The 24,724-nt window shown below is 46.7% G+C and overlaps 1 protein-coding gene across 2 annotated transcripts in view; it reads left to right on the top strand.

Moving 5' to 3' along the window:
- TMA16 (translation machinery associated 16 homolog) overlaps positions 1-24,724 on the top strand; it is a 295,640-nt gene that overhangs the window by 105,062 nt on the left and 165,854 nt on the right. Inside the window, exon 1 of one of the 2 annotated variants that reach the window (XM_063920439.1) lies at positions 23,694-23,781. The exons of the other annotated variant lie outside the window; for it this stretch is intronic. Within the exon in view, the coding sequence (XP_063776509.1) occupies positions 23,755-23,781 (27 nt within the window). The 5' untranslated portion in view covers positions 23,694-23,754. Of the gene's footprint in view, positions 1-23,693; positions 23,782-24,724 lie in introns of those variants that run through there. 2 annotated transcript variants of the gene reach the window in all.

Here is a 24,724-nt window from a genome sequence, read left to right as displayed (position 1 = left end):
TAAATTAACCGCATCCCCTCTCTGTGTCAGATATGGTTTATGATTTTCAGATTTGGTTTTTAGACAAGAACACTTGGGCAGTAATACCAACCAGTTCTTCTCAGTGCCTGACATTTACACTTCTAGACACACAGCTAGACACATACAAGGCTCGTGCTTTCCTGAATATGAACATCTGTTCCTTTTATCACTTCTATTGCATTTATTTTTCTGATATACCGTAATATCAGGAAACCTTTCAATCTTTGGTTAAATTCAGTTAGAGGCAAGGTTTGTGTCTACACCTCTTGAAATGTTTTTCCCACCCAAACCTCTGCAGACACATTAAACCCATTTTCTCTATCGTCCTAGTGGATGCTGGGGTTCCTGAAAGGACCATGGGGAATAGCGGCTCCGCAGGAGACAGGGCACAAAAAGTAAAGCTTTAGGATCAGGTGGTGTGCACTGGCTCCTCCCCCTATGACCCTCCTCCAAGCCAGTTAGATTTTGTGCCCGGCCGAGAAGGGTGCAATCTAGGTGGCTCTCCTAAAGAGCTGCTTAGGAAAGTTTAGCTTAGGTTTTTTATTTTACAGTGAGTCCTGCTGGCAACAGGATCACTGCAACGAGGGACTTAGGGGAGAAGAAGTGAACTCACCTGCGTGCAGGATGGATTGGCTTCTTGGCTACTGGACATCCGCTCCAGAGGGACGATCACAGGTACAGCCTGGATGGTCACCGGAGCCTTGCCGCCGGCCCCCTTGCAGATGCTGAAGTAAGAAGAGGTCCAGAATCGGCGGCAGAAGACTCCTCAGTCTTCTAAAGGTAGCGCACAGCACTGCAGCTGTGCGCCATTTTCCTCTCAGCACACTTCACACGGCAGTCACTGAGGGTGCAGGGCGCTGGGAGGGGGGCGCCCTGGGAGGCAAATGAATACCTAGTTTGGCTAAAAATACCTCACATATAGCCTCCGGAGGCTATATGGAGATATTTAACCCCTGCCAGAATCCGTTAAGAGCGGGAGACGAGGCCGCCGAAAAAGGGGCGGGGCCTATCTCCTCAGCACACAGTGCCATTTTCCCTCACAGAAAGGCTGGAGGGAAGGCTCCCAGGCTCTCCCCTGCACTGCACTACAGAAACAGGGTTAAAACAGAGAGGGGGGGCACTAATTTGGCGATATGCTTATATATATATTAAGATGCTATAAGGGAAAACACTTATATAAGGTTGTCCCTATATAATTATAGCGTTTTTGGTGTGTGCTGGCAAACTCTCCCTCTGTCTCTCCAAAGGGCTAGTGGGTCCTGTCCTCTATCAGAGCATTCCCTGTGTGTGTGCTGTGTGTCGGTACGTGTGTGTCGACAGGTAGGAGGACGATGTTGGTGAGGAGGCGGAGCAATTGCCTGTAATGGTGATGTCACTCTCTAGGGAGTCGACACCGGAATGGATGGCTTATTTAGGAAATTACGTGATAATGTCAACACGCTGCAAGGTCGGTTGACGACATGAGACGGCCGACAAACAATTAGTACGGTCCAGACGTCTCAAAAACACCGTCAAGGGTTTTAAAACGCCCGTTTACTTTAGTCGGTCGACACAGACACAGACAGGGACACTGAATCCAGTGTCGACGGTGAATAAACAAACGTATTCCTTATTAGGGCCACACGTTAAAGGCAATGAAGGAGGTGTTACGTATTTCTGATACTACAAGTACCACAAAAGAGGGTATTATGTGGGATGTGAAAAAACTACCATAGTTTTTCCTGAATCAGATAAATTAAATAAAGTGTGTGATGATGCGTGGGTTCCCCCCGATAGAAAATTATGGGCGGTATACCCTTTCCCGCCAGAAGTTAGGGCGCGTTGGGAAACACCCCTTAAGGTGGATAAGGCGCTCACACGCTTATCAAAACAAGTGGCGGTACCGTCTATAGATAGGGCCGTCCTCAAGGACCAGCTGACAAGGCTGGAAAATATAATAAAAAGTATATACACACATACTGGTGTTATACTGCGGCCAGCGATCGCCTCAGCCTGGATGTGCAGAGCTAGGGTGGCTTGGTCGGATTCCCTGACTAAAAATATTGATACCCTTGACAGGGACAGTATTTTATTGACTATAGAGCATTTCTATATATGCGAGATGCACAGAGGGATATTTGCACTCTGGCATCATGAATAAACGCGATGTCCATAACTGCCAGAAGATGTTATGGACACGACAGTGGTCAGGTGATGCAGATTCCAAACGGCACAGTATGGCCGTATAAAGGAAGAGGACTTGTTTGGGGTCGGTCCATCGGACCTGGTGGTCACGGCAACTGCTGGAAAATCCACCGTTTTTTACCCTAAGTCACATCTCTGCAGAAAAAGACACCGTCTTTTCAGCCTCAGTCCTCTCGTCCCTATAAGATCATATCTGCCCAGGGATAGAGGAAAGGGAAGAAGACTGCAACAGGCAGCCTATTCCCAGGAACAGAAGCGTTCCACCGCGTCTGACAAGTTCTCAGCATGGCGCTGAGACCGTACAGGACCCCTGGATCCTACAAGTAGTATCCCGGGGGTACAGATGGGAATGTCGAGACGTTTCCCCTTCGCAGGCTCCTGAAGTCTGCTTTACCAAGTCTCCCTCCGACAAGGAGGTAGTATGGGAAAAAATTCACAAGCTGTGTTCCCAGCAGGTGACAATTAAATTACCCCTCCTACTACAGAAAAGGGGTATTATTCCACACTATATTGTGGTACTGAAGCCAGAAGGCTAGGTGAGACTTATTCTAAAAAATTTTTTTTTTTTGAACACTTACAAAGGTTCAAATTAAGATGAAGTCACTCAGAGCAGTGATAACGAACCAGGAAGAAGGGGACTATATAGTGTCCCGGGACATCAGGGATGCTTACCTCTATGTCCCAAATTTGCCCTTCTCACTAAGGGTACCTCAGGTTCGTGGTGCAGAACTGTCACTATCAGTTTCAGACGCTGCCGTTTGGATTGTCCACGGCACCCCGGGGTCTTTACCAAGGTAATGGCCGAATTGATGATTCTTCTTCGAAGAAAAGGCGTCTTAATTATCCCTTACTTGGACGATCTCCTGATAGGGGCATAGTCCAGGGAACAGTTGGAGGTCGGAGTAGCACTATCTCGGATACTGCTACAATCAGCACGGGTGGATTCTAAATATTCCAAAATCGCAGCTGATCCCGACGACACGTCTGCTATGCCTAGGGATGATTCTGGACACAGTCCAGAAAAAGGTGTTTCTCCCGGAAGAGAAAGCCAGGGAGTTATCCGAGCAAGTCAGGAACCTCCTAAAAACAGTGCATCATTGCACAAGGGTCCTGGTAAAAATGGTGGCTTCCTATGAAGCAATTCCATTCGGCAGATTTCACGTAAGAACTTTTCAGTGGGATCTGCTGGACAAATGGTCCGGATCGCATCTTCAGATGCATCAGCGGATAACCCAATATCCAAGGACAAGGGTGTCTCTCCTGTGGTGGTTATAGAGTGCTCATCTTCTAGAGGGCCGCAGATTCGGCATTCAGGATTGGATGCTGGTAACCACGGAGCCCAGCCTGAGAGGCTGGGGAGCAGTCACACAAGGAAAAAATTTCCAGGGAGTGTGATCAAGTATGGAGACTTTTCTCCACATAAATATACTGGAGCTAAGGGTAAATTTATAATGCTCTAAGCTTAGCAAGACCTCTGCTTCAAGGTCAGCCGGTATTGATCCAGTGGGAAAAACATCACGGCAGTCGCCCACGTAAACAGACAGGGCGACACAAGAAGCAGGAGGGCAATGGCAGAAACTGCAAGGACTTTTCGCTGGGCGGAAAATCATGTGATAACACTGTCAGCAGTTTTTCATCCCGGGAATGGAAACTGGGAAGCAGACTTCCTCAGCACGACCTCCACCCGGGAGAGTGGAAACTTCATTGAGAAGTTTTTTCCACATGATTGTAAACCGTTGGGAAATACCAAAGGTGGACATGATGGCGTCCCGTCTGAACAAAAAACGGGACAGGTATTGCGCCAGGTCAAGGGACCCTCAGGCAATAGATGTGGACGTTCTGGTAACACCGTGGGTGTACCAGTCGGTGTATGTGTTCCCTCCTCTGCTTCTCATACCTAAGGTGCTGAGAATTATAAGACGTAGAGGAGTAAGAACTATACTCATGGCTCCGGATTGGCCAAGAAGGACTTGGTACCCGGAACTTCAAGAGATGCTTACAGAGGTCTTATGGCCTCTGCCGCTAAGAAGGGACTTGCTTCAGCAAGTACCATGTCTGTTCCAAGACTTACCGCAGCTGCGTTTGTCGGCATGGTGATGGAAAGCCGGATCCTAAGGGAAAAAAGGCATTCCGGAAGAGGTCATTCCTACCCTGGTCAAAGCCAGAAAGGAGGTGACCGCACAACATTATCACCACGTGTGGCGAAAATTTGTTGCGTGGTGTGAGGCCAGGAAGGCCCCACAAAGAAATTTCAACTCGGTCGTTTCCTGCATTTCCTGCAAACAGGAGTGTCTATGGGCCTCAAATTGGGGTCCATTAAGGTTCAAATTCGGCCCTGTAAATTTTCTTCCAGAAAGAATTGGCTTCAGTTCCTGAAGTCCAGAAGTTTGTCAAGGGAGTATTGCATATACAAACCCCTTTTTTGTGCCTCCAGTGGCACTGTGGGATCTCAACGTAGTTCTGGGATTTCTCAAATCACATTGGTTTAAAACCAGTCAAATATGTGGATTTGCAGCATCTCACATAAAAAGTGACCATGCTCTTGGCCCTGGCCTGGACCAGGCGAGTGTCAAATTGGTGGTTTTTTCTCAAAAAAGCCCATATCTGTTTGTCCATTCGGACAGGGCAGAGCTGCGGACTCGTCCCCAGTTCTCTCCCTAAGGTGGTGTCAGTGTTTCACCTGAACCAGCTTATTGTGGTGCCTTGCACCTACTAGGGACTTGGAGGACTCCAAGTTGCTAGAAGTTGTCAGGGCCCTGAAAATATATTCCAGGACAGCTGGAGTCAGAAAATCTGACTCGCTGTTTATACTGTATGCACCCAACAAGTTGGGTGCGCCTGCTTCTAAGCAGTCGATTGCTCGTTGGATTTGTAACACAATTCAACTTGCACATTCTGAGGCAGGCCTGCCACAGTCTAAATCGGTTAAGGCCCATTCCACAAGGAAGGTGGGCTCATCTTGGGCGGCTGCCCGAGGGGTCTCGGCATTACAACTCTGCCGAGCAGCTACGTGGTCAGGGGAGAACACGTTTGTAAAATTATACAAATTTGATATCCTGGCAAAAGAGGACCTGGAGTTCTCTCATTCGGTGCTGCAGAGTCATCCGCACTCTCCCGCCCGTTTGGGAGCTTTGGTATAATCCCCATGGTCCTTTCAGGAACCCCAGCATCCACTAGGACGATAGAGAAAATAAGAATTTACTTACCGATAATTCTATTTCTCGGAGTCCGTAGTGGATGCTGGGCGCCCATCCCAAGTGCGGATTATCTGCAATACTTGTACATAGTTACAAAAATCGGGTTATTATTGTTGTGAGCCATCTTTTCAGAGGCTCCGCTGTTATCATACTGTTAACTGGGTTTAGATCACAAGTTGTACGGTGTGATTGGTGTGGCTGGTATGAGTCTTACCCGGGATTCAAAATTCCTCCCTTATTGTGTACGCTCGTCCGGGCACAGTACCTAACTGGCTTGGAGGAGGGTCATAGGGGGAGGAGCCAGTGCACACCACCTGATCCTAAAGCTTTACTTTTTGTGCCCTGTCTCCTGCGGAGCCGCTATTCCCCATGGTCCTTTCAGGAACCCCAGCATCCACTACGGACTCCGAGAAATAGAATTATCGGTAAGTAAATTCTTATTTTTTCATTGCAAAACCTGCCAAAAAATGCTGGTTACAAATACATAATTGCCCTGGTTCTGCTCACTCTTCCAAAGATGTTGAAAACTTTCTAATCTAGAAATGTCAGAATATAGGGCAGGACATCAGATAAAACTTCTTCTGAAAAGTAGAAATGTGCAAATGTTTTTATGAACGAAAAAAAAAAGGTTGTGAAGAAGAATCTTTTTTTTTTTTTTCCCCACTGGCATTTTCACTCTAAAACAGATATACACAGTATAAATAATCTGTGTTTTGATATGGGGCAGGCATGGTTATGTGGTGTATAGATTATCCCAAGAAAAACTCCCACTTGCTGACGTCAGAGGGTATGCAACTGCAGTCTATGACAACAAATGGTGGTTTGCATTTATTATGGAGAAAGATTAAAATATTGATGAAGTGAAAGTGGCATTCCTCCATCCAGCTGGTACATCATAATTTTCATTCCCAAGGAAGCCAGATGTTTTATGGATTCCTATGGTAGATGTTTTGTGTAGGGTGAATATGTTCACCAAAACAGGTCGAATGTACAACCTTTCGGAAATGGAAAGACTAAAAACAAATGAAGCGTTCAGCCAGCTCCAACCCCTCAAGAAGCACCATCCATCCAGAGCAGCAGCACCAAATGGTAATGATCCGCAGTAAACTTTTTTCTATAAATATGTGAAAGACCTAAAATTAAAGTTTTAAATGTTTTAGTATTAACATACTGCCGTAAATTTACTAAGATGGGAGTTCTAATTAAGATAGAATGTTGCCCATAGCAACCAAACAGATTTTACTTCTCATTTATCTATCACCTTCTAGAAGATAATACCTGGAATCTGGTTGCTATGGGCAAAATCCCATCTTAAATAGAACTCCCATCTTTGTAAATTTACCCCAATGTATCATTGTACATAATAAACATTAGAAGACTTGTTTAAGGAGATAAAAATATGAAAATGAGATCTACAGTATCTAGGCCTGTTCTTTACTTTTAATTTTAACAAAAAATCCAGTGGAAGCGATCCCATCACTATCCCCAAATAAAAATGTAGGTGTTTATTACCAACATATATGAACAAAGTTTGTGATTTAAAAAAAAATACAAAATTGGCTATTTGAGAAAATCAAAGGGGCCGATTAAAATTTTTTTTTGTGGCCACCACCAGTGTGCGCCCAATGACAGAAATTAAATTTTTCTTCCGTTCTGGAGCCCGACGGCCTCAGAGGATACATTTTTCTCCCAGCTTCCTGAGGGTCACTTTTAGACAGGATTTTTAGACCGCAAAAACAATTGAATCCCCCCCCCCCCCCCCAATGTAGATTTAAAAAAAAAAAAATTTCAATTCTATTGAAACATATAAAAGCCCATTAAAAGAGGTTTAACATGAGACCTAGCCCAGTTCTCTAGCTCAGTGGTTCTCAAACACAGTCCTGAAGGCAACCAACTGGTACAGGTTTTAAGTTTATCCATGCTTGGCCATAGGGGACTTAATTAGCATCTCGGTCAATTTGCTTTAACCATCTGTGCTGAGCCATGGATATACATAAAACCTGGACTATTGGGGTGTCTTGAGGACCGCACTTGAGAACCTTTGCTCTATCTCATAGGTTCTCACTCTGAGATTTGGTGTGGAATTACCCAAAACAAAAACAAACACATTGGGGGGAATTCAAATGTTATCGCACCCCCGATCTCCTGTCTAAAGTGATGGGAGATTGTGGGGCAGTATTCAAATACCCTCACTGAACGCGCCCATTACACTCTGGTTTAGGCGCGCAAAGCACCTAAACCTGACTAAAGTAAGTGTGAAAAACCCGTTTGGGTGCCTAAATGGGTCTCTTTATGCGCGTTTCAGCTCGCTACCCCCGGGGGTAGCGAGCTGAAATGAACTTGTCACGCCTGTCGGCAGCAACATTAGAATAGCTGACGGCGGGCGCGATCATGGACAGGAGGTTGGTTAACATTTTAATCCAGACCATTTAATTGCTTTGCCTGTCTGTACTTTTTTTTGGGATGGATTTGTGTGGTGTTTAAATAGTCTCCATGTTAAATAATTTACTGTATTTGAATGATAAGCAGATGTGTAGGTTTTTAGGATAAATTCAGTGTGGACAAGCCGGCACTGCAGTCCACAGTTATTCATGGAGAGTGAATATGAAGTATGTACTTTTACAACCAAGTATGAGACAATACTATTAGTTATAAAACTAATGCAGGCCATACACTTTAAATGGCATATTCAGTTGTGTGTTAATTTTTTAAAATCCCAAAGGTGCTGGGTTTTTCCTATTTAATTAATTTCCTATTTAATAGAAGGGGAAAAATGAGCCATAGTGATTTCTATAGAAAAGTGTTTTGTGTTTTTTTGCACCCGCAGAGCAAGTTTAATTTTAGTTTTTTCTCCTAAAATAATTTTTTTTTTTATCCCTGTGACACCCCCCAGCAATGACTGGAAGTTAGCTTGGTTTGTACTTAATTACTATCCTTCTGAAGCGGTGTCTTCTTCTTCCAGCCTGTCTTGATCCGGTCTTCTGCACTTAAAAGGGTCGTTCTGACAAATTCGTTAAATTCGTACAACCCTTTATGTGCTTACCAGATTTTCCTTCCACCCAGACAAGTAGTTGAATGGGTGGACAGATGATCTTAAAGTGTATGACCAGCTTTAGTTGTGTACTCCATTAAGAATTTTTTTAGACCATAGTGATGGTTTGCAGCTTAAACTATCTGTCTTGCACCTTTTTAGTTATTTACTTTTCTCTAACGTCCTAGTGGATGCTGGGGACTCCGTCAGGACCATGGGGAATAGCGGGCTCCGCAGGAGACAGGGCACATCTAAAAAAGCTTTTAGGTCACATGGTGTGTACTGGCTCCTCCCCCTATGACCCTCCTCCAAGCCTCAGTTAGGTTTTTGTGCCCGTCCGAGAAGGGTGCAATCTAGGTGGCTCTCTTAAAGAGCTGTTTAGAAAAGTTTTTTTTTAGGTTTCATTCAGTGATTCCTGCTGGCAACAGGATCACTGCAACGAGGGACTTAGGGGAGAGATCTCCAACTCACCTGCGTGCAGGATGGATTGGGATCTTAGGCTACTGGACACTGAGCTCCAGAGGGAGTCGGAACACAGGTCAGCCTGGGGTTCGTCCCGGAGCCGCGCCGCCGATCCCCCTTACAGACGCTGAAGAAGACGGCAGAACGGAGGTCCGGAAACAGGCGGCAGAAGACTTCACAGTCTTCATGAAGGTAGCGCACAGCACTGCAGCTGTGCGCCATTGTTGTCACACGGCTCACTGACCTAGTCACGGAGGGTGCAGGGCGCTGCTGGGGGCGCCCTGGGCAGCAATATAAGTACCTTATTGGCAAAATAAATACATCACATATAGCCATTAAGGCTATATGTATGTATTTTAACCCAGGCCAGTTCTTAAAAACCGGGAGAAAAAACCCGCCGAAAAGGGGGCGGAGCTTATTCTCCTCAGCACACAGCGCCATTTTCCCTCACAGAAAGGCTGAGGGGAAGGCTCCCATGCTCTCCCCTGCACTGCACTACAGAAACAGGGTTAAAACAGAGAGGGGGGGGCACTGATTTGGCGATATAAATATATATTAAATGCTATAAGGGAGGAACACTTTTATAAAGGTTGTCCCTGTATAATTATAGCATTTTGGTGTGTGCTGGCAAACTCTCCCTCTGTCTCCCCAAAGGGCTAGTGGGTCCTGTCCTCTATCAGAGCATTCCCTGTGTGGGTGCTGTATGTCGGTACGTGTGTGTCGACATGTATGAGAAAAATGTTGGTGAGGAGGCGGAGCAAATTGCCTGTAATGGTGATGTCACTCTCTAGGGAGTCGACACCGGAATGGATGGCTTACTTGTGGAAGTACGTGATCATGTCAACACGCTGCGAGCCGGTTGACGACATGAGACGACCGGCAAACAAATTAGTACCTGTCCAGGCGTCTCAGACACCGTCAGGGGCTTGTAAAAACGCCCATTTACCTCACGGACACTGACTCCAGTGTCGACGGTGAAGAAACAAACGTATTTTCCTTTAGGGCCACACGTTACATGTTAAGGGCAATGAAGGAGGTGTTACATATTTCTGATACTACAAGTACCACAAATAAGGGTATTTTGTAGGGTGTGAATAAACTACTTGTAGTTTTGCCTGAATCAGATAAATTAAATGAAGTGTGTGATGATACGTGGGGTTCCTCCGATAGAAAGTTATGGGCGGTATACCCTTTCCCGCCAGAAGTAAGGGCGAGTTGGGAAACACACCTTAGGGTGGATAAGGCGCTCACACGCTTATAAAACAAGTGGCGTTACCGTCTCCAGATACGGCCGCCCTCAAGGAGCCAGCTGATAGGAAGCTGAAAAATAGCCTAAGAAGTATATACACACATACTGGTGTTATACTACGACCAGCAATCGCCTCAGACTGGATGTGCAGCGCTGAGGGGGCTTGGTCGGATTTCCTGACTGAAAATTTTGATACCCTTGACAGGGACAAGATTTTATTGTCTATAGAGCATTTTAAGGATGCATTTCTATATATGCGTGATGCGCAGAGGGATATTTGCATTCTGGCATCAAGAGTAAATGTGATGTCCATATCTGCCAGACGAAGACACGACAGTGGTCAGGTGAGGCAGATTCCAGACGGCACATGGAAGTATTGCCGTATAAAGGGGCGGTCCATCGGACCTGGTGGCCATGGCAACAGCTGAAAAATCCACCTTTTGTTCCCCGAGTCACATCTCAGCAGAAAAGGACACAGTCTTTTCAGTCTCAGTCCTTTCGTCCCCATACGGGCAGGCGGGCAAAGGCCAGTCATATCTGCCCAGGGGTAGAGGAACGGGAAGAAGACTGCAGCAAGCAGCCCATTCCCAGGAACAGAAGCCCTTCACAGCTTCTGCCAAGTCCGCAGCATGACGCTGGGGCAGTACAAGCGGACTCAGGTGCGGTAGGGGGTCATCTGAAGAGTTTCAGCACGCAGTGGGCTCACTCGCAAGGGGACTCCTGGATCCTACATGTAGTATCCCAGGTGTACATTGGAAATTCGAGACGTCTCCTCCTCACAAGTTCCGGAAGTCTGTTTTACCAACGTCTACCTCCGACAGGGAGGCAGTATTGGAAACAATTCACAGGCTGTATTCCCAGCAGGTGATAATCAAAGTACCCCTCCTACAACAAGGGAGGGGGTATTATTCCACACTATATTGTGGTACTGAAGCCAAACGGCTCGGTGAGATCTGAAATATTTGAACACTTACATACAAGCGTTCAAATCAAGATGGAGTCACTCAGAGCAGTGATAGCGAACCAGGAAGAAGGGGACGAGATGGTGTCACTGGATATCAGGGACATTTACCTACATGTCCAAATTTGCCCTTCTCACCAAGGGTACTTCAGGTTCGTGGTACAGAACTGTCACTATCAGTTCAGACGCTGCCGTTTGGATTGTCCACGGCGCCCCGGGTCTTTACCAAGGTAATGGCCGAAATGATGATTCTTCTTAAAAGAAACTTGGACGCTTTCCTGATAAGGGCAAGGTCCAGAGAACAGTTGGAGGTCGGAGTAGCACTATCTTTAATAGTTCTACGACAGCACGAGTGGATTTTAAATATTCCAAAATCGTAGCTTTTCCGAGGACACGTCTACTGTTCCTAGGGATGATTCTGGACACAGTCCAGAAAAAGGTGTTTCTCCCAGAGGAGAAAGCCAGGGAGTTATCCGAGCTAATCGGGATCCTCCTAAAACCAGGAAAAGTGTCAGTGCATCATTGCACAAGAGTCCTGGTAAAAATGGTGGCTTATTACGAAGCAATTCCATTCGGCAGATTTCACGCAAGAACTCTTCAGTGGGATCTGCTGGACAAATGGTCCGGATCGCATCTTCAGATGCATCAGCGGATAACCCTATATCCAAGGACAAGGGTGTCTCTCCTGTGGTGATTACAGAGTGCTCATCTTCTAGAGGGCCACAGATTCAGCATTCAGGATTGGATGCTGGTGACCACGGAGGCCAGCCTGAGAGGCTGGGGAGCAGTCACACAGGGAAAAAAAAAATTTCCAGGAAAGTGTGATCAAGTCTGGAGAATTCTCTCCACATAGATAGAGCTAAGAGCAAAATTATAAGGCTCTAAACTTAGCAAGACCTCTGCTTCAAGGTCAGCCGGTATTGATCCAGTGGGATAACATCACGGCAGTCGCCCACGTAAACAGAAACGGCGACACAAGAAGCTGGAGGGCAGTGAAAAAACTGCAAGGATTTTTCGCTAGGCAGAAAATCATGTGATAGCACTGTCAGCAGTGTTCTCTCCGGGAGTGGACGACTGGGAAGCAGACTTCCTCAGCAGGCATGACCTCCACCTGGGAGAGTGGGAACTTCATAGGGAAGTTTTTCCGCATGATTGTGAGCCATTGGCAAAGACCAATGGTGGAAATGATGGCGTCCCGCCCGAACAAAAAACGGGACAGGTATTGCGCCAGGTCATGAGACCTTCAGGCGATAGCTGTGGATGTCCTAGTAACACCGTGGGTGTAACAGTCGGTGTATGTGTTCCCTCCTCTGCTTCTCATAACCAAGGTATTGAGAATTATAAGATATAGAGGAGTATGAACTATACTCGTGACTCCGGATTGGCCAAGAGGGACTTGGTACCCGGAACTTCAAGAGATGCTCACAGAGGACTAAGGGCCTGGGGAGCTAAGAAGGGACTTGCTTCAGCAGGTACCATGTCTATTCCAAGACTTACCGCGGCTGCGTTTGACGGCATGGCGGTTGAATGCCGGATCCTGAAGGAAAAAGGCATTCCATAAGAGGTCATACCTACCCTGGTCAAAGCCAGGAAGGAGGTGACCGCACAACGTCATCACCACATGTGGTGAAAATATGTTGCGTGGGTGAGGCCAGGAAGGCCCCACGAAGAAAATTCAACTAGGTCGAATTCTACACTTCCTGAAAACAGGAGTGTTTTGAGCCTAAAATTGGGGTTCTTTAAGGTTTTAAGTTTCGGCCCTGTAGAATTTCTTCCGAAAAGAATTGACTTCAGTTCCTGAAGTCCAGATTGTCAAGGGAGTATTGCATATACACCCCTTTTTGTGCCTCTAGTGGCACCGTGGGATCTCAACATAGTGTTGGGATTCCTTAAAATCATATTGGTTTGAACCGCTCAAATCTGTGGATTTGAAATATATCACATGGAAAGTGAACATGCTGTTGACCAATATCTCACATGGACAGTGACCATGCTGTTGGTCCTGGCCTCGGCCAGGCGATTGTCAGAATGGGCGGCTTTGTCTTACAAAAGCCCATATTTAAATTTCCATTCGGACAGGGCAGAACTGGGACTCGTCTCCAGTTTTCTTCCTAAGGGGGTGTCAGGTTTTTCACCTGAAACAACCTATTATGGTGCCTGCGGCTTCTAGGGACTTGGAGGACTCCAGGTTAATAGACGTTGTCAGGACCCTAAAAATATATATATATATATATATATATATATATATATATATATATAGTTTAGGACGGCTGGAGTCAGAAAGTCTGACTTGCTGTTTATATTGTATGCACCCAACAATATGGGTGCTCCTGCGTCTAAACAGACGATTGCACGTTGGATCTGTAGCACAATCCAACTTGCACATTCTGTGGCAGGCGTGCCACAGCCTAAATCTGTAAAGGCCCACTCCACTAGGAAAGTGGGCGCATCTTGGGCGGCTGCCCGAGGGGTCTCGGCATTACAACTTTGCCGAGCAGCTACGTGGTCAGGGGAGAACACGTTTGTAAAATTTTACAAATTTGATACTCTGGCTAAGGAGGACCTGGAGTTCTCTCATTCGGTGCTGCAGAGTCATCCGCACTCTCCCGCCCGTTTGGGAGCTTTGGTATAATCCCCATGGTCCTGACGGAGTCCCCAGCATCCACTAGGACGTTAGAGAAAATAAGAATTTACTTACCGATAATTCTATTTCTCGTAGTCCGTAGTGGATGCTGGGCGCCCATCCCAAGTGCGGATTGTCTGCAATGCTTGTACATAGTTATTGTTACAAAAATCGGGTTATTCTTGTTGTGAGCCATCTTTTCAGAGGCTACTTCGTTTTGTTATCATACTGTTAACTGGGTTCAGATCACAAGTGGTACGGTGTGATTGGTGTGGCTGGTATGAGTCTTACCCGGGATTCAAGATCCTCCCTTATTGTGTACGCTCGTCCGGGCACAGTACCTAACTGAGGCTTGGAGGAGGGTCATAGGGGGACGAGCCAGTACACACCATGTGACCTAAAAGCTTTTTTAGATGTGCCCTGTCTCCTGCGGAGCCCGCTATTCCCCATGGTCCTGACGGAGTCCCCAGCATCCACTACGGACTACGAGAAATAGAATTATCGGTAAGTAAATTCTTATTTTTCCAAGTTTGCTTATTGAAGGCACCATACTACAACGCTAGGGATACAAAACACAGCTGCCAGGCTTGTTATCCAACCAGCCCCGTTCTAGCCACATAACTCCCTTCCTATACTCCCTTCACTGGCTGCCTGTAAGATGGCGAATCATCTTCAAGATTGGTTTACTGAGTTTCAAAGCATTACATGTCCAGGGCCCAAGGTACCTGAAGCAGCTTCTGACCCCATACTGCCCCACTCGATTACTGCGATCTGTAGATGAAGGACTTTTAGCAGTATCTAGAATCTCCCGTAATTCATCTGGGGTCGAGCTTTTAGTCATGCGGCTCTGACTCCATGGAACTCACTTCCCCGCACAGTGCGAGAGGCCCCAACTATAGAATCCTTCAAAAGTAGACTCAAGACTTTCCTGTTTACTTAAGCATTTCCATAATGTCCCTTTTAGTATCTTCATGCTTCTGTATTTTATGGGAATGTACTTCATTATTTTCTGTACTATATTATGCTATGTATCTGTTAAGCGCCTTGAGTCCTATTGGAGAAAGAGAGCTATATAAATAAAATTATTATTATTATTATTATTATTATTATTGATACAAATAAATAAAGGAAATCGGTGTCTGGCAAATCGAAAAGTCATTAGACAATCTTTAAAAAGAGACTGGGTGAATTCAGTTGCTTTGGGCGTCTAGTTTTCCTGCCTGAAAAGGACAGTTTAGATGTCAACAGTTGTCACAATTCAGCTGTTGTTTGGGTGCACATGTGCCCAAACAGGGTTTATTTGGGTAAAACTGCTAACCCCATCTAAAGTCCTGCTTTGGGCATGCAGAGTTTGCACACATTTTCTTCTCGCACCTCAGGAGGATGCAAGAAAAAAAATGTGACCTCCATGGCCGTCAGGCACCATCTAGTGGTGGCCGCGATAAAAACAATTGAATTCCCCTCACTGAGAGCAGAGAGAGGTGCACTTTTTCATATTTCTGCATGCATGCGTGTGTCTGTGTGTGTGGGGGGGTGCTTGGGAGAGGAGGTAGAAAAGAAAGAACAGAAGGAGAAATGGAGTGCCCCACATTGGGAAGGCTAAGCAGTCTAGAGGACTATAGGTGCATTACGGTCACTGGGTGTAGGCATAGTCTAGGTAAAGTTCAAGGAGAGGTCTGTTGTGTCAGGAAGTCCTGGGGGACTGTACCTTGTGGAGGGAAGCAGAGGAGTTCCTCAGTATGCTGGTAATATTCTACATTTGCTATGCCACCTTTTTTTATGAGTCTGACTGTATTTCTCTAACGTCCTAGTGGATGCTGGGGACTCCGTAAGGACCATGGGGAATAGACGGGCTCCGCAGGAGACATGGGCACTTTAAGAAAGAATTTAGATTCTGGTGTGCTCTGGCTCCTCCCTCTATGTCCCTCCTCCAGACCTCAGTTTGAATCTGTGCCCGGACGAGCTGGGTGCTACTTAGTGAGCTCTCCTGAGCTTGCTATAAGAAAGTATTTTGTTAGGTTTTTTATTTTCAGGGAGCTCTGCTGGCAACAGACTCCCTGCATCGTGGGACTGAGGGGAGAGAAGCAGCCCTACTCTCTGAAGATAGGTCCTGCTTCTTAGGCTACTGGACACCATTAGCTCCAGAGGGATCGTGCACAGGATCTCACCCTTTGTCGTCCGATCCCGGAGCCGCGCCGCCGTCCCCCTCGCAGAGCCGGAAGACAGAAGCCGGGTGAAAGAAGCAAGAAGACTTCGAAATCGGCGGCAGAAGACTCCAGTCTTCATATGAGGTAGCGCACAGCACTGCAGCTGTGCGCCATTGCTCCCACACTACACCTCAGCACTCACCAGCGCCATGTTTTTTCTCCACAGCACTGCTGAGAGGAAGCTCCCCAGTCTCTCCCCTGCAGTTACACGGTAGAAGAGGGTAAAAAGAGAGGGGGGCACATAATTAGGCGCAAAAATCAATATAAACAGCAGCTACTGGGTTAACATTAAGTTACTGTGTTATTCCTGGGTTAATAGCGCTGGGGTGTGTGCTGGCATACTCTGTCTCTCCAAAGGGCCTTGTGTGGGAATTGTCTTCAGATGAGCATTCCCTGAGTGTGTGGTGTGTTGGTACGTGTGTGTCGACATGTCTGGCTCCCCTAAGGAGGAGATGGAGCAAATATGTGTGTGAGAGGGTGTCTCCGTCGACAACGCCGACACCTGTTTGGATATGTGTAATTAAGTGCTAAGGTGAATTTATTGCACAAAAGATTAGAGAACAGACAGGAAATCTACCCATGTCTGTCCCTATGTCGCAGAGACCTTCAGAGTCTCACAATGCTCACTATCCAAAATAACAAACACTGATATCGACACGGAGTTTGACTCCAGTGTCGACTACGATAATGCAAAGTTACAGCCAAAATGGCAGAAAAGTATTCAATATATGATTATTGTAATAAAAGATGATTTGCATATCACTGATGACTCATCTGTCCCTGACACAAGGGTACACATGTTTAAGGGGAAGAAAGCTGAGGTAAATTTCCCTCCTCTCATGATGAAAAAGAGCGGGAATCTCCAGACAAGAGACTGCAGTTTCCCACAAAGAATTCTCAGGCAGTATCCTTTCCCCACTAGGGCCAGGATATGATGGGAATCTTCCCCTAGGGTGTCACGTTTGACCAAAAGGTAGCCCTGACTTAACGGCTATTCTCAGGGATCCTGCAGATAGCGTGCACATTCTGGTACACTACTCAGACCGGTGATTGTGTCGGCATGGGTTTATAGTGCTGTGGCAGCGTGGACAGGTACCTTATCAGCAGAGATTGAGACCCTAGTATGTATGTGTGTATATATATATATATATATATATATATATATAGATATATATATATATATATATATATATTAAAGATGCTGTCTTAAGAGATACATATATATAAAAACATGCCCAAAGAGACATGAGTATACTGGGTCCTAAAGTCAAAGCTATGTCGATTTCTGCTTGACGTGTCCTGTAGAATATGCAATGGACAGATAATGCCGACTTAAGAGGCATATGGAAGGCTGAGGATTGTGTGGAGGGTTCTCGGACCTGGTCTCCACAGCTATAGCTGGTAATTCTGATATTTTGCCTTATATTCCTGCACAGCCTAGGAAAGCACAACATTATCAAATGCAGCCTTTCGAACAAAGAAACAAGAAAGTCCGAGGTGCGTTCTTTCTTGCCAGAGGCGGGGGCAGAGGAAAGAAGCTGCACAACACAGCTAGTTCCCAGGAACAGAAGTCCTCCCCGGCCTCTACAAAATCTACCGCATGTCGCTGGGGCTCCACAGGCGGAGCTAGGCCCGGTGGGGGCACGCCTTCGTAAGTTCAGCCACAAGTGGGTTCACTCCCTGTTAGATCCCTGGGCAATAGATATTGTGTCTCAGGGATACAAGCTGGACTTTGAGAAGATGCCCCCTCACCGACGGCCCTGTCGGCTTCCCCCCACGAGAGGTGTTAACTGCAATTCACAAAGTTGTATCTTCAACAGGTGGTGGTCAAGGTTCCCCTCCTTCAACAAGGAGGGGGTTATTATTCGACCATGTTGTAGTCCCGAAACCAGACGGTTCGGTCAGACCCATATTGAATTTAAAATCCCTGAACATATACCTGAAAAGGTTCAAGTTCAAGATGGGATCGCTAAGAGCGGTCATTGCAAGCCTGAAAGGGGGAGATTTTATGGTGACTCTGGACATAAAGGATGCATACCTTCATGTCCCCATTTATCCACCTCATCAGGCGTACCTCAGAATTGCGGTACGGGATTGTCATTACCAATTTCAGACGTTGCCGTTTGGTCTCTCCACGGCCCCGAGAATATTCACCAAGGTAATGGCGGAAATGATGGTGCTCCTGCGGAAGCAAGGTGTCACTATTATCACGTACTTGGACGATCTCCTCATAAAAGCGAGATCAAGAGAACAGTTGCTGAACAGCGTATCACTTTCTCTGGAAATGTAACGGCAACACGGCTGGATTCTATATATATTCCAAAGTCGCAGTTGGTTCCTGCAGCTCATCTGCCTCTCCTAGGCATGATCCTAGACACAGACCAGAAAAGGGTTTATCTCCCGATAGAGAGCTCAGGAGCTCGTGACACTGGTCAGGAATCTGTTAAAACCAAAACAGGTGTCAGTGCATCACTGCACTCGAGTCCTGGGAAGGATGGTGGCATCATACGAGGCCATTCCCTTCGGCAGGTTCCATACGAGGACCTTCCAATGGGACTTACTGGACAAGTGGTCCGGATCACATCTTCAGATACATCGATTAATCACCCTATCCCCTAGGGCCAGGGTGTCTCTCCTGTGGTGGCTGCAGAGTGCTCACCTTCTCGAAGGTCGCAGATTCGGCATTCAGGACTGGGTCCTGGTGACCACGGATGCAAGCCTCCGAGGGTGGGGGGCAGTCACACAGGGAAGACATTTCCAATGGCTGTGGTCAAGTCAGGAGACTTGCCTTCACATCAACATCCTGGAACTAAGGGCCATATACAACGCCCTACGTCAAGCGGAGTCCCTGCTTCGCGACCAACCGGTTCTTATTCAGTCAGACAATATCACCGCAGTGGCTCATGTAAACCGCCAAGGTGGCACAAGGAGCAGGGTGGCGATGGTAGAAGCCACCAGAATTCTTCGCTGGGCGGAGAATCACGTAAGCGCACTGTCAGCAGTGTTCATTCCGGGAGTGGACAACTGGGAAGCAGACTTCCTCAGCAGGCACGACCTCCACCCGGGAGAGTGGGGACTTCATCAAGAAGTCTTCATGCAGATTGCAAGTCGGTGGGAACTGCCACAGGTGGACATGATGGCATCCCGCCTCAACAAAAAGCTGCAGAGATATTGCGCCAGGTCAAGAGACCCTCAGGCGATAGCTGTGGACGCACTGGTGACACCGTGGGTGTTCCCGTCGGTCTATGTATTTCCTCCTCTTCCTCTCATACCCAAGGTACTGAGAATCATAAGGAAAAGAGGAGTGAGAACAATACTCTTTGTTCCGGATTGGCCAAGAAGGACTTGGTATCCAGATCTGCAAGAAATGCTCACAGAGGACCCGTGGCCTCTGCCTCTAGGACAGGACTTGTGCAACAGGGACCCTGTTTGTTCCAAGACTTACCGCGGCTGCGTTTGACGGCATGGCGGTTGAACGCCGGATCCTAGCAGAAAAAGGCATTCCGGATGAGGTCATTCCTACGCTGATAGAGGCTAGGAAGGATGTGACGGCTCAACATTATCACCGTATATGGCGAAAATATGTGGCTTGGTGTGAGGCCAGGAATGCCCCTACGGAGGAATTCCAGCTGGGCCTTTTCCTTCACTTCCTACAGTCGGGAGTGAATTTGGGCCTAAAATTGGCTTCCATTAAGGTTCAGATTTCGGCCTTATCCATTTTCTTTCAAAAAGAACTGGCTTCTCTTCCTGAAGTTCAGACGTTTGTAAAGGGAGTGCTGCATATTCAGCCCCCTTTTGTGCCTCCAGTGGCACCTTGGGATCTTAACGTGGTATTGAGTTTCCTGAAATCACACTGGTTTGAACCACTCAAAACGGTGGAAGTAAAATATCTCACGTGGAAGGTGGTCATGCTATTAGCCTTGGCTTCGGCTAGGCGTGTGTCAGAATTGGCGGCTTTGTCACATAAAAGCCCTTATCTGGTTTTCCATGCGGATAGAGCAGAATTGCGGACCCGCCCACAATTTCTGCCGAAAGTGGTTTCATCCTTTCATATTAACCAACCTATTGTGGTGCCTGTGGCTACTACTGACTTGGAGGATTCCGAGTCACTGGATGTAGTCGGGGCTTTGAAGGTTTATGTAGCCAGAACGGCTAAGGTCAGGAAAACAGAATCTTTGTTTGTCCTGTAGGCTTCCAACAAGCTTGGGCGCCTGCTTCAAAGCAAACTATTGCTCGCTGGATCTGTAACACGATTCAGCAGGCTCATTCTGCGGCTGGGTTGCCGCTGCCTAAATCAGTTAAGGCCCATTCCACAAGGAAGGTGGGCTCTTCTTGGGCGGCTGCCCGAGGGGTCACGGCATTACAGCTTTGCCGAGCGGCTACTTGGTCAGGTACACCTTTGCAAAGTTCTACAAGTTTGATACCCTGGCTGAGGAGGACCTTGTGTTTGCTCATTCGGTGCTGCAGAGTCATCCACACTCTCCCGCCCGTTTGGGAGCTTTGGTATAATCCCCATGGTCCTTACGGAGTCCCCAGCATCCACTAGGACGTTAGAGAAAATAAGATTTTACTTACCGGTAAATCTATTTCTCGTAGTCCGTAGTGGATGCTGGGCGCCCGTCCCAAGTGCGGACTTCTTCTGCAATGCTTGTATATAGTTATTGCTTAAATAAGGGTTATGTTATAGTTGCATCAGAGTTTATCTGATGCTCTGTGATTGTTCATACTGTTAACTGGGTAAAGTTATCACAAGTTATACGGTGTGATTGGTGTGGCTGGTATGAGTCTTACCCTGGATTCCCAAAATCCTTTCCTTGTACTGTCAGCTCTTCCGGGCACAGTTTCTCTAACTGAGGTCTGGAGGAGGGACATAGAGGGAGGAGCCAGAGCACACCAGAATCTAAATTCTTTCTTAAAGTACCCATGTCTCTCCGCTCCCTCCCCCCAACTGCCTGCTCCCACCTTGCTCACCTCTTTAACCTATCGCTCTCTACTGGCATCTTTCCTGCACCCTTCAAACATGCTCTGGTGTCCCCTATTCTCAAAAAAGCCAACCTCGACCCTTCATCACTCACTAGCTACCGCCCCATCTCTCTTCTCCCTTTCGCCTCCAAACTACTTGAACGACTGGTCTACAGCCGTCTCACAAGCTACCTCTCTGACCATTCCATCCTTGATCCACTACAATCTGGCTTTCGCCCACTCCACTCCACCGAGACTGCCCTGGTGAAAGTCACCAGTGACCTGCTTTCGGCCAAATCCAAGGGCCACTTCTCTTTGCTCATCCTTCTGGACCTCTCTGCTGCCTTTGACACCGTGGATCACCCTCTCCTCCTCCGCACACTTCAAAATGTTGGCCTCTCTAGCACCGTCCTTGACTGGTTTACCTCATACCTCACTAACCGCTCCTTCTCTGTGTCTGCCTCCGGAACCACCTCACACCCTTCCATCCTTCCTGTTGGTGTCCCTCAGGGTTCTGTCCTAGGCCCCCTTCTGTTCTCCCTCTACACCTCTTCCCTGGGTGCGCTCATTAACTCATTTGGCCTTCAATACCACCTCTATGCTGATGACACACAACTCTACCTCTCCTCTCCTGATCTGTCCCCCTCTGTCCTCTCTCAGGTCTCCAGCTGCCTCTCTGCCATCTCCTCCTGGATGTCTGAGCGCTCTCTGAAGCTCAACATGGATAAAACTGAACTTATTATCTTTCCCCCAGCCACAGCAACACCCCCTACAAATATCTCTATCACTGTTGACAACACTATCATCTCCCCTGTTCCCCAACTCCGCTGCCTGGGTGTTACTCTTGACTCCTCCCTCTCCTTTGCACCCTACATCCAAGCTCTGGCGCAATCATGTCGGTTCCAGCTACGCAACATTGCGCGCATCAGGCCATTTCTCTCCCAGAGTGCAACTAAACTTATCATCCACTCACTGGTCATCTCACGACTTGACTACTGCAATGTGCTCCTCGCTGGCCTCACTTGCTCCCACATCGCTCCCCTCCAATCTGTCCTCAACTCTGCAGCTAGGCTCATCTTCCTCTCCCGCCGCTCCACTTCTGCCACTCCCCTTCAACAAAATCTACACTGGCTCCCATTCCCCTACAGAATCCTCTTCAAACTCCTCACCCTCACATACAAGGCCATCTCTAATTCCACTGCTCCCTACATCTCCAACCTCCTCTCCCTTCATACTCCCTCCCGCCCACTACGGTCGGCTGATGACCGTCGCCTCTCCTCTGCCTTGATCACTGCTTCCCATGCACGAGTTCAGGATTTTACCCGTGCTGCACCCCTTCAGTGGAATGCGCTCCCCCGCTCCATTAGACTCTCCCCGACCTTGCAAAGCTTCAAACGGGCATTGAAAACCCACCTATTTATCAAAGCGTACCCCTCCAATGCATAACCTAGTCCTTAAGCTGCTCCTCCATCCCCCTGCCCCATGCCTTGGACATCTCTGCTTTGCTCGCATACCACTATCAGGCTTCTACCTGCTTGCTTGTACCTCATGTCATCGGTCTGTTGCCCCTCCCCACTAGATTGTTAGCTCTTCAGAGCAGGGCCCTCCTTCCTCTTGTCCTCTTCTTGACACATTTCACTCAGCGACCACCTTTACCTGCTTTCTCTCCCGCTGGTAAAGGCTCATCTCTAGCTATGGCCGCCAGCCCCAAGTAGTACAATGATTACTCCTTCGCTACTTACATCTAAGCTGTATTATGTTGAGAACTGTGTTGCTCTTTGTTACCTGCACTCCATTTTTGTTATTTATTTACTGTTATGCTAAGTTTTGTCTCCCTGTACTGTCCTTTGTACGGCGCTGCGAAACACTTGTGGCGCCCTATAAATAAAATGTAATAATAATAATAATGTCTCCTGCGGAGCCCGTCTATTCCCCATGGTCCTTACGGAGTCCCCAGCATCCACTACGGACTACGAGAAATAGATTTACCGGTAAGTAAAATCTTATTATTTGTTTCATTGTTTATTATTTTTTTATTTTTTTAATCCTCTGTAACATGCATTTACCCAGTAGTTTTACACACACACAACAGTGATTCTTACTACTTTACTGCTGTAGTGAAACGCAGAGCACACACAAAAGCTGTGTCACAATCTCTTTACCTGTTCCAACACTGATAACAAATATAAAGAAATACATTTTCATTTAGCAATAAAAGGGACATTGCTGTATTGTATCTACCATTCACGTGTGCTTTTATATAATATTGTGGGACAACACTTTAAGGAACAGCAATTGTTACAGAACAGCGAGGAATGAGTTCTGCAATAGTACATCTGTAATTGAATATTTTCAATAAATGAACTTTGTGTTGAGCTTTTTTTATATTGGGTGCTTTATTTTCATTTCTTTAGTTGACCGTCAACGTGCTGTGATAAATAATCCCGCTTCCTCCATTAATCCGCTTGCCTGAGTATTTAACAAGGTTATCTTTTTGTGGCGGTATGTTTTTGCATGGAACACAGAAATGTATTCCTTAGTTCTCTGGCTTGAAAGCAATTTCTCCCAAAGGGAGATCATTCATGGGGTTGGGAGAGCATATACATGTATTCAATGATGAAGTAAGTGCATTTTATATAAACTGGCACTAAAGAAAATTTAGTTTGTTTCATGCAGTGTTCCTATATTATTGAGAAGAAACTCCATTTTAACATTTTAATCGAACTCTTCTCCTACAATGTGACAGAACAGTGGAGGCCTGCTGCAGCCGCTTCACTGATTGACTGCCGGTTCACCAGCTCTGATTGGCTGGTGGCCAGCGCTACATTTGAAATGCCGCCCCGTTCAGCGTGTGACCATGGCTGCCGCCCGCCTAATGCTAATAGTAAGTATTACTTACACCCACCCTCCCTCACTGCACATGCGCAATCTAATCCCATGAATCCTGGGATTGGAGGCTCCAATCCCGTGCCAGAATTCTGAGATCCCACCGATCCTGATCCCGGGATTGGCCTCCCTACTCCCTAATGTGCAAAGTGGTAATTGTTAGGGCATGTTTGGCTAGAGCATGCTCCGCTTACTTATTTTAACACTCAACACATCTTAAAGGTATTGTCAGCATGAAACTCCATCATCAGCCAAATGGCAGTAGTGGCCAGAAGCTTATACACCAATATCACCTTGCATCATCATCATCATCATCCTCACCTTCATTAATTTTGAGATTTAGGTAAAACAAGTAGAAATTTACAGTCACTTGACCTGCAGTTGCTCGTCTGTCACATGAACAGCCACTGAAATAAAAATGTTCTCAGGAGAATTCCATAGATCAGGATATCATAAAAAGTTTGCAATTCATAAACTGCTTGTTACATCTAAAAGTGGAGCAAGCGGCATATTCATCTGTAGACTTGAAAGCAGTGGAGTAAGATTAAGTTAAATTGGACCTATAGCGCTTGACTGTGATTCATGTTTAGCTACTGATCACATGGAGTTCAACTGTGATTACTAATATTATCTTTATATGGTTACTGGACAGACTGAACTCAACAATTTTTGCTGTTGCTATTAGTATTCAGGTGCAAATTGAGTGTAAATGTCTTTATGTTGCCATCTCTGTTGAACTGCTGGATGGACAGACAGCACAATTGGGATTGCTGTTACTTTTTCCATTTGGTTTCTGTACTCATTGGGGCCGATTGAGTGGTTTTGGACAGCTAAAATTCCCATCTAAACAGGACTTTTTAGATGCCCAAACAATTGTCAAAATTCAATTGTGTTTGAGCGCCCTTGCACATCCCGCATGACATGCCCAAACAGACAGGGTT

Source organism: Pseudophryne corroboree, chromosome 1, assembly GCF_028390025.1.
Source record: "Pseudophryne corroboree isolate aPseCor3 chromosome 1, aPseCor3.hap2, whole genome shotgun sequence".
Taxonomy (NCBI): domain Eukaryota; kingdom Metazoa; phylum Chordata; class Amphibia; order Anura; family Myobatrachidae; genus Pseudophryne; species Pseudophryne corroboree.
This window is presented reverse-complemented; position numbering and strand designations above follow the sequence as displayed.